The sequence below is a fragment of the Lycium barbarum genome, chromosome 3 (assembly GCF_019175385.1).
Source record: "Lycium barbarum isolate Lr01 chromosome 3, ASM1917538v2, whole genome shotgun sequence".
Taxonomy (NCBI): domain Eukaryota; kingdom Viridiplantae; phylum Streptophyta; class Magnoliopsida; order Solanales; family Solanaceae; genus Lycium; species Lycium barbarum.
Window position 1 is genome coordinate 7,001,360 of NC_083339.1, and position 13,727 is coordinate 7,015,086.

Sequence of the window (13,727 nt, forward strand, 5' to 3'; positions counted from 1 at the left end):
AATAATGTCGTAAGAGAATCAATAACATAAGCTTCTAGCATTTCTACAAAAATATGGACATTATGGATATCATGTGAATAGGTTTGTATCAAAATGATCATGTTGTAAGAAACAAAGGAACAACCTTAACGTACATTGTCGTCTCCTTAGCGTACTTAATGCCTATCCTCCCGAGTTTGTAAATCTACATTCCAGATGATTCGCACTAAGGGTAAGTCATTTAAACGCTTATAAGGTCAAACTAGATTAATAAATGAGTTAACAAAAATTGGGCAGCATTTCCCCTTATATTTTCTATTTCCTCCAACTCAAAAATAACTCCCAAACCACAATAAAACAGCAACAATTCCATAATCAAAAGATTACATTCAAATTATACTCAATTTAATCCCAAAACTTCTTGTCATAATCAATCCATGACAACAACTTCAACACAACCCCTTATACACTTGTATACGACACTTTTTTAACATCATTATTATCCCTCATAACAAGATTATGCTAAAAACATGCTAATAATTATAGCTCAAGTTAATTCACAACTCAAAATATCATCAATTTAATATTTGAACTTTTCCTCCAATTTCTTTCCTTCAAATCTTGACATAATTACCAAATAAACTCATAAGCATGAAACTAAGATGAAATCTTACCTCAAAATTCAAGAACACTTCAATTCCAAGATTACTCCACCTTAAAAACACTCACCCAAGATTCTTCAAGAAGAGGAGACAAGTGTAAAACTCACTTGGAAACCCTAAACACTTTAATCTTCACCTTGATCTTTGATTTAGGCTTGGAAATATGTTTGAATGTATTTGGAGAGGTCTCTAGACGTTTCTAGGACTTGGGGTTATGGCTAAAATGATTAAAATGAAGAGGGGTCATCATACTTAAATTCTGGAAATTTCCACCGACATTGTATTATACTGGCCGTATTTATTGGTCGTATAACATTATACGGTCTGTATCTCCGGTCGTATAATTTTATACGGGCTGTAACTTTGGCCTCGTTTCTCAAATTTGCAATCTGTCAGTTGCATTGGAAAGAAGACTCTCTGAACTTGAATTTACATAGGTTATGCACTCCGTAACTCCTCATATGCTAAGAGATATACCTCTCTAAATTTGGATAAAAAATCCTGTCCAAAATTCTGCCAAGTTTTCCCAAGGTTTCAACAAACTTATTTTCTTCGATTCGCTTGATCCCGCTCGGTACCTTTAGATACTTGCTTAACACTTGTTAAAAGTCTTCCTTAACCTTATAAAGGTTTCATGACCTCTCCGGCTTACGCTAGTTTACCTCACAACCAACGCGAAAATTTGTGAGGTGTAACATCATATATATATATATATATATATATATATATATATATATATATATATATACACGATCCGTATCCTTGGCCGTATAAAATTATACGGTCCGTATAGTTGGCCATATAATACCACCTCCAAAATTACCTTCTCTGGAAATTTTAAAATCCTTAAATACGGCCCATATCTCGAAATACGGACCATATTCTACTTATACAACCCATATACCATGTTTTCCAAAAACAATTCCAAAAACAACTTCTGACGAACCTTCCCACTTCGATTCACTTATTCTCCAATCCTTCCGTAACTCACCAAACATGAATTTAAACACTTATAAACACAAGTTAAGCATGTCCAACCTCATATATCCTTGAAACAAATCCCAATGTCCAAAACTAAGATATCAACGTACTACGAATCTCAATGCATAAAACTACAAAGTGTAACAATGTGAACCTATGGTCTTCCCGTAAAATTAGATATCTTTTAAGAATTGATATAATATTAGCTTTTGACACCGATGCTCCAAAAGGTTTAACAGTGCACTGGGTTCAATGCTGAGTTTATTACCTAGTGCATTAGGGATCAATTCCCACTTTAATTATTTTTCCTTCTTTTTTTAAATGGTGTAACCATGTTATAGAAATCCTAAATTTGTCTCTGGCTAGAACTAGCCCCCTCAACAATCTATACAAGAAATTCAAAGCTAGGGTTTTGAACCCAAAAGGTTATATATCTTCCCCATTTTCAAAATACGAGTTTAGATGATTATTTGGGGGTGTAGATTGAGTTGAAAATCATCGTTTAAATATAGAAATGTTTTTTCATGGTTGAATTTCACGAACTATAGTTTAGGATGGAAAAACATACGACAGTAGGAATATGCAAATATGTTTGATTGTTTATCAGATTAGAAGAACCAAATTTGTATCAGTTAATCTATATATATTATAAAGCCAGGCATAAACAAGGTGATGTGGCACCTCTCTATGGCCTAGAATTGCATTTATCTTTTTTTTTTTTCAATTTTTTGATTTTTCTCTCATATTTTTATTCATTTTATTGTAATATTAAATTTGAATGATTACTACTGAAAGTCACTCATCCCTTACAATTTACTCTCATTAATTTCCCAATCGTGTGCTCTTTTATAACTGCAAGATGGAATTTGGAAAGACCACTAACTATTTTAATTCTCTAATTAAACTAATAAATTAGTTCATATTAATAGCTATATATGTTGTTTCCGCTACTTTGTCCTTCATGTGCTATGACTATGATTCATCAGTTTTGCACTACTATAAAGCATACGTGATTAAGTAGTTAGTGCTATTTTGGTCTGATCTCTGCACGAAATTCTGTCATTTTAATGGTGCCAAGAAGATATATCTTGGGAACCATTTTCTTCCTCATTGCTAAGTTACTATGACACAGTTGGAAGGTGGTGGTGTTAGGTTTCTTATACATCGTCACTCTTTTATTTCGTCTTGTTAGATGTTTCTATTTGCCAACTAAAATGCATAAGGTACCCCGCCTATCATTGTAGGTTAATTTCTTCACTTTCTGCAAAACTATTCTTACGCTTTATACATCTTCCTTTCTTCAACTTCACTTTCCCACCATTCTGGTATGTCCTTAAGAATACTACTTCCGTCTCAATTTATGTGACACATTTCGAATTTTGAGAGTCAAACAAATTTTTCTATCGCGATTTTTTCATATCTTTTTAAAAATATTTTAAATTACTAATTATGATAACATATAGTACTTTTTACGAAGTTTTAAAATATGTTAATTTTATTTTTAAAAACTTAAAGATTTCATGTCTAAATTTACCGTCAAAATTTAAAAATTGGCTCTCAGATTGAAATTTACATACTTAAAAACTACGTAAAAAGTACTATAAGTCATCGTAATTGATAATTTAAAATAATTTAATAACATATGAAAAAATCGCAGTAGAAAAATTTATTTAATTCTCAAAATCCAAAATGTATCACATAAATTGAAAAGAAAGCAATATTCTTAAAGATGTAACAAAATGGTGGGAAAATGAAGATGAAGAAAGGAAGATGTATAACGCGAAAGAAAAGTTTTTCTGAAGTGAAGAAATTAACATGTAATGGTTGGGCATAGATAAGGTGTTTTCTAATACTCCTTAAATATTTCTTCGTAGATAAAGTTAAATACTCTTCATTTGTAAATAATGATTAACTATATATTACATAAGTGAAGCCTTTAATATGCTCTAGGAAAAACCAAGTTTATGAATTAACTCAAATCTACGTTGTTTATAAGTTTCCTGCCTTGGAAAAGCGGGATAACATTGATGTTTGTAAGAGGTCTACTAATTTTTTATTTTTTTGTAAAATTACTGACATCTTTCACAACCGTACGAAGCGTGGATAAATTTACTAGTCAAGATTAAATAGATACCTCAATTAAATAAGTAAATATTTAAAGTTTACTTAAATTGGTTCCGTACAAAAGGCAAGTTCATGACAATAACTTGCTTGATATATACATAACTAGTGAGAAGAATCCCGTGCTGTGCACGGGCCCAATAAGTATCCATATAAATTTTTTAAGCAGTGTTGATTATGTAAATTTTTGTAATGTTTTATGTAAAATATTAAGGACCCGTTTGGCCATGAAAATTTTTCACTTTTTTCTGGAAGATTATTTCACTTTATTTGGAAATCAATGTTTGACTATGAAAATTTTAAATATAATTTGAAGTTATATTTAAAATTTGAAAAACACCTAAAATCAATGTCTAAGCTAATGCATTCATTGGGGGACCCGCATTGAAAGATGGCAGAAATGTCAAATTGAAGTGGTCCCCATCCTATCAGCAAATTTATTCACTCATGTACAAGTGATACGACTAGAAATACAATGCATCTAAATCATATAAATAATGTGAATTTCCGATAGTACCCCCGCTGCAAGCAGCATGTCAACGAAGACATGTTTGCTTGAGCTGTAGCTCTCTCTCTTCTTACTAGATACCGAAGTCTGTGCCAGCATAAGCCCAACATATATTTATAATTTTATTTTTATATAATTATAAAAATCTTTAATATATTCTACTATTTCTTCAAAGTCATGTATGAAAAGATAGAAATTTTGAAAGTATGGATTCAATAATTTGTGTTATGAGGTTATTTCCTTTGTTTCATTTTATGTGACTTTATTATTAAAAAAAATTGGAAGAAAAGACTAATAAACACTTTTTCAACCACGCGTCAACCAAATTTTAACCAGCATTTCAAAACTTATTGAATTTTAGCTACTTTAAATACGAAAACGTAATTTGAACGACCATCCCCCTAAACTAAAACATAAAATGTTTTATACATATGGTGATTATGTGTCTATTGTGTCATATAACACGGGCATAGATGTGGTATAAAATACTCTTTCTATCTACTTGACCTATCATAATTATGTACAGTGACGGAGCCATAAATTTTGGTAAGGTTGTTCAAATGTTGATGAGTATATAATTTTTTTTCGATGAATGAGTGCAACGAAATTTTTGACATCATCACTGCACACCGGCCTAAAAATTTAAGGTCCATTTGATTTTGCAAGTTATTCTTCATAAATTTCATTGCTAGAAAACCCAAGCTTTAAACTAAATGCAAGTCGTAACTCACATACAAATAAGTTTAGTCAGAACATGGAAGGAAATAAGTGCAAATACAAATTAACCAAGTAGCTTCAGACATTGTTTGTATGTTTTCTTTTAAAGAAAGAAGATGGCTAGCGTTTGACGCTAACTTTAAACCTTGACTTTTAGATAAAATTGAACACTCTTTACCTCTAAGCTATCTATCTCAATTATTTTAAGGGTGTTCAAAAGTTAATTTATATCCAGTTAACTATAATATCTAATCCATATACTAGTACCATTTTCCAGCCAAGGGTGTGCAGGTGACCACCCTTGGCCATGAGTAGCTCCGCCACTGATCATGTACTAATAAATTATTTTGGCTATTATGGTGCTCCATAATTATAAAATTAATACATTGGAAATGCTTTTTTGATTATGTAATACCTATCTTAGTTTCTTTTTAGGATATTAAACAATATTGTAAAAAACATCTGAATAATTTATTTCATCAGTTGTAACAATATTCAATTAATTTGATTACAGAATTACAGTTAGTGAGGTAAGGCATCGCCCAAGGAACTACAAAATGTAATCAATTATAGTTGTAACTTTTTAAAAATGAAGCTTGATAATAATATATTCCAAACTAAAGAAGTACTTTTGGAAAATTAATCCTTACCTATACTTTCTCGGTGTATTTAACATTAATATTACAAAAGAGTACTAAAACAAGCTATGGAGATGGAGATGGAGAGGGAGATAAGTAAGAGACTGTAACATAAGAGTTTAATGGGGACCATTTTTTTAGAATAGTCATTTAAAAATGCTGCCAATGCAGCACGTCGCATAAATTTTCAACTGAGGACTCACATTTCAGCAAATTCATTCAGCCCGATAATGTGACTTTATAGTCCAAAAATAAAAAGTACACACACAACCTAACACAGTACATCGTCTTTAAAGCACAAAAAAATTCAAAATACCAAAACTGCCCCTAGGAAGCACACATGTCGACCAAGACCTATGTGCTTCTAGCCCCTTATACAGAGTAAGTAATATAGGAGAACTAACATGGACAAATTAGTACCAACCAATGTAGATTCCCAAAATTCTAAAATCTTTATGAGGAAAAATAGATAGTGTAAGCGATATTGTAGTGAGGTGAGAAAATCTTAAAAGAGGGTTTTTTTTTTGAGTGTGTAGTAGTCTTTGGAGTATTTTACTCAGACCTATAAAGTATAAAATCCTTGCTATAGTTATATCAGTTGCTCCTCTCGGCCCGTGGTTTTTTCCCTTTTGAGTTTCCACGTAAAAATCTTGGTGTCATTATCGCTCTCTTTTATTCTTGTTGATTAACCGTATCACGATGCTATATTATTATTCCGCTGTAAATACCGTGAATATTATTTTTGTGGCGGGTTTATTTCCAACAATTTCGTCTTTCATTTCCCCCATATGTGGGTGTTCCATATGACCAAAATAAGATTCAAATTGATAAATAGTATGCAACTTTATTGATCACCATAATCGTTGAACAAAGCACAAGCTACAAGAGCCATTTAAAACAAATAATACAAACAACCAAAAAAAGCAAAACTATGGAGCTTATTAATTCCAAAAACCAAAGTACATATAGAATAGTGGCTACATAAATACATTACTTCCCAGGAATGTGAATCTTTTGGGGGTTCTTTCAGGGTGTTATTATTCCAGATCGTTCCACTTATTATGGATCCAGAAGCATGTTTGATCAGCATAGGGACATGAGACTTGACATTGACGACATGGGCTATGAGGTAAATGCTGAAACTCTACTTTCACCTTTGTCTCGCTTTCTGTTTTCAACTTACAGCCATCTGCTCAGCTTCAATACTTTCAACTTGACCAGGAACTTCTTGCACTGGGAGAAAGAATTGGCCATGTAAATACTGGCTTGTCGGAGGAGCTGATTTCAAAGTGTCTGACCGAGTCAATTTATTGTTCCTCAGACCAAATTCACGAGGAAGGAAATTGTGTTATCTGTTTGGTGAGTATTGTTATCTTGTCAGAAATGTATATCATTCAGGTCAAATATAGATATTATGACTTCAAGCATTGTGGATTGTCCTAGGTGCTTTTACGATGAGTTTAAATTCTATGCATACATAATCGTGTAACTAGTTAAGTAATTACAAGTAAATCTCTGTGACAAACATTACTTGTAACTAACTACACTGATAGTGTAAAAAGTAACTCAATCCTTTCGTCATTATCATTCTGTGCGAGTTTACTCATTGAGACCGGACTCTGCATTGAGTAGTTTTTACCACCAGCCTATTAGTTCATATAGAGCTTTTGCTTTTCTTGCGATTAAGGAGAAAGATTAAATTATAACAAGTGGGCTTTGTATGTGATTGCGTTTGACAGGAAGAGTATGTGAACATGGCTGATGTCGGGACGCTGAAATCGTGCATCCATGATTTTCATGTGGGGTGCATAAGAAAATGGCTGTCGATGAAGAACGCGTGTCCGATCTGCAAGAAAACTGCTTTGGATGACGACGATATGAAAGAAAAATGATCTATTTAGTTATGACCTATTGGCATAAACTTTGTGTAAATATGTATTTAGAACATTTCTCCAATGTGGGAAAAACTAGCTTCACCTCAAAATTTGTACAGCAAATGTTGTATTATCATCAGTCATCCTTTCAAATGTTTAAAGGATCTCTTTGTACCTCTTTCTCTTTTTTGTTTGCACTGTGAAATCGAAGTGCAAGCTAGGCTGCAATGTTAAAAGGATTTTACATGAAAATGAAAAAGACGAATGATAGCTGATACGCTCAAATTACACCTATGAGTGGCGTAAAGCGGTCGTTGTCAAATATAATAACCCAAACAAGGTTGGGGTCGAACCCTACAGGGAATATGGAGAGAAAAGGGTACTAATTGTATGCGATACTAGTCTTTAAAGGCTTTAATACTATTCTGAATAGTTTGAAATATTTGTTGTGTAATGTAATTGAATACTTTGACTTGAATTGTACTTAATGCGAGAGAGAGACTAAGGTTGTATTCCCCACTTTGATTAGATATTATGCTTCAGGTTTCAATGTGATATACTTCTAATGGTTGTTCTAAGAGTATGCACTTGATCTCTTAAGGACTTCCTAATGTTTTCCAACAGTTAGGCCGTATTTCCTCTTTATGATTTTTCCAAATGTAAAAGAGTTGAACTCAAAGAGCGACCAATAATGCCAATTAGACTTGTTCTTATCCCTAAGTTAGTCTATTAAACGAGGATTAACGCCCCGAGTCATTGTTATTCAATCTTACCAATACTAACTCTCTCTCCCAAAAAAAGTTAGTATAATGGCATAGGCTAATGCTTGCAATCATTACCCAACGCTAACACACAAAGATAGAATAAATACCAACAACCATTATGCATATATCAATAGTAGAAACCCATTCACATAATACCCATCATGGGGTCCATAACCTTAGAATTAAAATTAGCTACTCATCATTTTGGTTAACAAAGAAAGCTTAAAAGTTAACATAATATACTTACAATGCTAATACAATATGGAATGAAGGTGAAGTTGGTGCTTTAAATGCTCCAACCCCTTCACAAATATCCAAGGCTTAAAGTTAATGCTCCAAAAGATCAGAATGAATGTTAAAAACCTAACTTTAAGTATTTATAGGGCCAAAAATCGTGCCAAAATTTTGGACAAAAACACCCTTTCGCGGCATCATTACGGACCGTAACACAAGTTACGGTCCGTCTTTCGGTTCCGTCCATTGTCAGCTTATATAGGTCAACCGTTACGGCTTCTTGCGACGGACCATAACACAGGTTACGGTCCGTATCTTTCAGCGGATCATGGCTTCAGTGTTCAGTGGCCAATGCGTTACGCCATGATGTTGCGCCCTGTAACCTGCGTTACGGACCGTCCTTCTAGGCGTAACATGTGACACTACTTAGGCTTCTTACTGGAAATTTCCTTCAGCTTACGGTACACGTTACGGCCCGTAACATCAGTTACGGACCGTCCTTTATAGCGACACATAGCTGGATCTTCCTCTCTGGGTACGGATCACGTTACGGTCCGTAACTCGAGTTACGGACCGTCCTTTTGCTCCAAGTTGTCCGTTTTTCAGCATTTCTTATCATTGTCGGTCCTTAGTCAACCAACCTTACAAAACACCAAAATAACATAAGAAACGATGTAAAAACACTTAAAAACAAGCAACACTTCTAGTGAAAAAGACATAAAATGTGCCGAAATTCACAGCCTTCGACTTTGAACAGTTCGACTGTGATCACATTAGGACTTTTGAGGCTTGTAACATTGGCTTAGAGACGGGTAGGATAAGTATTTGGATAGTGGTGACTCACCCTCATTGACACTTTATTTTGACTTCATTCACCTTTCTTCGTTTTATTTCTGACTCTACAGCTCCGGCGTGGATTTATTTAGAACTTATATATCTATATATATATATATATATATATATATATCTATATATATACACCATTTTTTTATATCTATTCTAACCACACCGAATCATGCCCCGCAATACTCATGATCACCCCCAACAGGCCTTTGGCTTCATTTTTCGCACCTTTCACTTATCACCCCCAACTTAGGCTTTTAGCCTCATTTTCCGCATCTTTCGCTTATCATCCCCAACTTAGGCTTTTAGCCTCTTTTGTCATTCTTTAGGGTCAAGGAGGGACTTGGTGCCAAATGGGTTTATTCACAGAAGGGGTGTAGATTCGTTAACGACTAATCAAAGAAAAAGTCTATAGGCTCAAAATGGGAGACTAGGGATCATTTTCTGTACAGGCTAGGCTCATTTAAGATAAACAGGCTTTGGAGTCAATACAAAGAAAGCCTAAGATCACTTTACAATCAAACTCTCCTTCGAATTCACGCACGACCAACCAGGCAAGTTCTAGATTACAAGCATCATACACACATAGAAACTAAGAACTCACAACACAATGGCATAAGGATTGTTTTAATACTCTGACTTGACTTCCGTTTGAAGATTTCACACACATGGACACCCTTTATTTGCAATGTCATTAAAAGAACCATGCATGTCAATATTAACAACCCATTCTTGATGTACATCACAAATTATTTTTCAGAGGGATATCATTGACTCGTAAAACATTTTTAGATATGCCAGAAAACACGGACCACCACCACTTAAGTCATCCTTACTTTACTTTTAACTAAACATTCTAAACATGCCAGGTTCAACATAAAATAACACTCTTTGGGAAAAAAACACATGGCAAAGAACAGCCGAAGAGGGTCCTAAACACATACTTAATATCACAATTTAAGATAAAAACAATACCAATAAAAACAAAAACAATACAAACAATATCCGATACCAAAACAATACCAACAATACCAACATTTACCCTACACCCCCAACTTAATAACATGCATTGCCTTCAAGGCATCTATATAATCCATCAATAGAATGTAGGGCCACCCGGAGCGCACTAGGCGCTTGGATCTGTTGCAGCATCATGAGGTTGGATAACCTCGGAGGTAAGAGCAGTGGCGGTATCAGGCTTGTCAACACTAGAAGTCCCAGTCTCAGTGGGTGGAGCAGAAGTATGGGGAGCCGACTCAATGGGATAGGCTGAGCTAGAAGTCGCTCCAGTGGTGTCAGAACTCAGCCGGGACTCATGTCGGATCTTCTTCAATGTTCGCCGCTCCTCCTCCTTATTCTGTGGGCGCAAGGCATCAAACGGATCAAGACTCTTGAGAATAGGATCAAGGTTTTCATCATCTAGCCTGACTCTCTTGCGCTTCCTTTTAGCCAAAGAGTGGGTATCCTCTTCCAACTCCTCCTCTTGCTCCTCATCAACCGTTTCTCGATCTCATCGTCCCCAAGTAGACTCTGAACCGGCTGATATAAGCTCTGTACCAACTCTGTGTGTACTTTCGGAATCTGGTCCGTCACAACAGCCACTTCCTGTGCCTTCAATTTCTGCACATCATCCTTTAGTGTCCACAACTCACTCCGAACAATCCCCAATTCCACAGCGGGGTGTGTCTTAGTCAGCTCCGTCATTCTGTTCTCAATACCATCTATCCGAGAGTGGATCTGTAGGTGGTCATCAGCCATTTGTTCTTTTATCGGCCTTAACGCTGCATCAATAGCCTTTTTTTGTGTACAATTTCAGCTCGGTCTTGAGCTGCTTGACCTGCCTATATGTTCTATCTGTTTGTAGGATCACTGCCCCAAAATTCTCTCGGTTGAAAATCATCTTTCTCGCAAGTTCGGGTGGGACTGCCGGTATGGACTGAGCCGGTGTTGGGCTCGCTCCAGTGGAAGAGGTAGGACCACCCGAAGTAGGTGGAGTTGGAGCTGGCACGGGCTGTGGAGCATAGTCAGCCGGTGGAGCCTTAAAATTTGTGGGCTGACCCGCAGCAGTTGCCTCAGCACCCATGATAGCTAAGGGTAGAACATCTGATCCCGTTGGCCCCTCGGGCACATAAGAAGACGAGGCAAATGACATTGTACCTTGGCCCAACATATCGTCTCTGCCCTTTGTGATGTCATAGATACTCCTGGCGATCACACTGTGGTTGATAAATGGGAGGGGTTCTGGTTTCTCGTGCGGGCATAAGAACGTGAGCAAACATGGATGAATCAGGGAAGTGGCTAGTTATGTGGCTCTCCCGGAGATCTGCGGCTACTAGGCTTCCGATGTTGATCTTATACCTCGACATAAGGGCAGCCATAAGAACAGCTCTGTCCGGGGTCAAATAATTATCTGCCCGGGTAGGACGGATGCGGAACAGAACAATCTGCCACCAAAACTTTGCCTCAGGTGTGAGGGTGTTTTTCCAAATCCTCGTAGTGGCTGTCAACTTTGGCACTATTGCCTATTCGGGATCTGCCGACCGTGCAATCACTGAGGCCACCCATCTTCTGACTGAGATTGTATCTTTCTGTGCAATTTTGTAGACAAACTCTCCTTCTTCTGCCGCTGTAGGTGCAATATAATCCTCCCCGAATATTACTTTATTAACGGTCATCGGAGAAACATCAATCTTCTTTTTGCACACTACTACCTCATTCATGGCCGACACTTGAGTTGCGCGCTGCCCTTTTTTCTGTGCTTTGAATACAGCAGCCCCATAAGAAGCGTAGAATTCCCGAACAAGAGCCGGGATGTAGGACCCCGCAGGGTTTTTCAAAAACTCTAACTTGTGAAAGCGGAGAGTGTCACGGATGCCCGCATATCCATCGAGAACATCGAAGCTGACGTTCCGTTCCTCAAAAATACTTCTCTTCGGGCCCTGCCCCTTATGCTTTGCTAGCTCACACCCTTTGTTGTACAGTTCTTCACACCCCTTTACAGAAAATCGGAGGTCCTGCTCATACACAACCCTCATCCGGATGTCAGTCTCTCTTCTTTCCCGCTCGCGCTCTTGTTCGCGCTCCTCCGCAGTAGGCTGTCTAATGGGTGGTTGAGGCCAGTATGGTGGTGTGACAGTATCCCTGGGTCTACTATAGCTTGACGAACTAGAAGAACTCTCCTCATCAGACGAGGAGGAACTTTCGGATGGTGAGGCTGGCTTGCTAGGTGTAGCGGGCTTCTTTGTAGCCCTTGTGTCTTTGAGTTGATCTTCATCGCGCAACCGTGAGGTTACTTTGCTTGCACCGCGACCTTTTCCTCTGCCGACAACCTTGGGTGCTACCTTATTTCCTTGCCTTGGGTTACCCATACCTGTTGAAGGCAAAGTTAGCTATGATACACAAGAAGCTTTTCAATTATACAACTTATTGGTTGAAGTTCAAGACTTCAATTAGCTCATGCACCGTAACACGGTTGACGGACCGTCGATGGTGTTACGGGCCGTATCTTCAACCGTAACTTATTTTGTTCATTTATAACACAGGAAATGTAACACGTTCGACGGACCGTCATACGTGTTACGGTCCGTAACAACTTACCGTAACGTGACCCAAATTTTCAGAAAGTTTTCTGAAAATAATAGGTGTTACGATATGATGTTACGGACTGTCAAACATGTTACGGTCCGTAACACCTGACCGTAACCTGACCCAAATTTCCAGAAAGTTTTGGGGAAATCATAGGTATTATGGTATGATGTTGCGGTCCGTCAACCGTGTTACGGTCCGTAACACCTTACCGTAACGTCACCTAAATTTCCAGAAAGTTTTCATGGAAATCATACGTGTTACGATGGGGTGTTGCGGTCCGTAACACATGTTACGGCCCAGAACATTGAACGTCGGGCAACATTCCACAGATGCTCAGCGTAGCCAAATTTTCCCGTTTAAGCACGAGGCCAAGATTTTTAACTTTATGCTCCTTGGGGTATGGTGTAAAACACCAGTTGATCCCCTCACATACCTCGGATTACTCAGACTTCACTCGATTTTATCAAAGTTTTCTTTGAAACCTTGTATCGAACAGTTGGCGGACAAATTAATTTAGTAGTTTCACGAATGAAACTTTCAATCGGGATGCCCTCCGACTCAGTGAGACACAATTTCCTTGTGCCCACGAGTCTCTCAAACAGCAATCATACCAAACCCAACCCCCCACCATTGTTAAATCCCGCGCAATTATTCAATGGGGATTCAAAATCATTCAAAATCATAGCTACATGGCATGCTATACGAATTTAATCATGGAAGATCATACCAATCCTATCGATAGATGAAAGACTAGAGAGAGTCAACACATTGTCATACCTGATCGTGGACGATGCTTGGATGAAAACTTGAGACTAAAC

At 37.1% G+C, this 13,727-nt stretch overlaps 1 protein-coding gene across 1 annotated transcript; it reads left to right on the forward strand.

The window, feature by feature from the left end:
* Positions 1-6,620: 6,620 nt before the first annotated feature.
* On the forward strand, positions 6,621-7,658 carry LOC132633687 (probable E3 ubiquitin-protein ligase HIP1). The gene is made up of 3 exons (XM_060350200.1): positions 6,621-6,735; positions 6,828-6,965; positions 7,346-7,658. The coding sequence occupies exons 1-3, from the start codon at positions 6,682-6,684 to the stop codon at positions 7,496-7,498; spliced, it is 345 nt and encodes a 114-aa protein (XP_060206183.1). The 5' UTR covers positions 6,621-6,681; the 3' UTR covers positions 7,499-7,658.
* Positions 7,659-13,727: the final 6,069 nt, after the last annotated feature.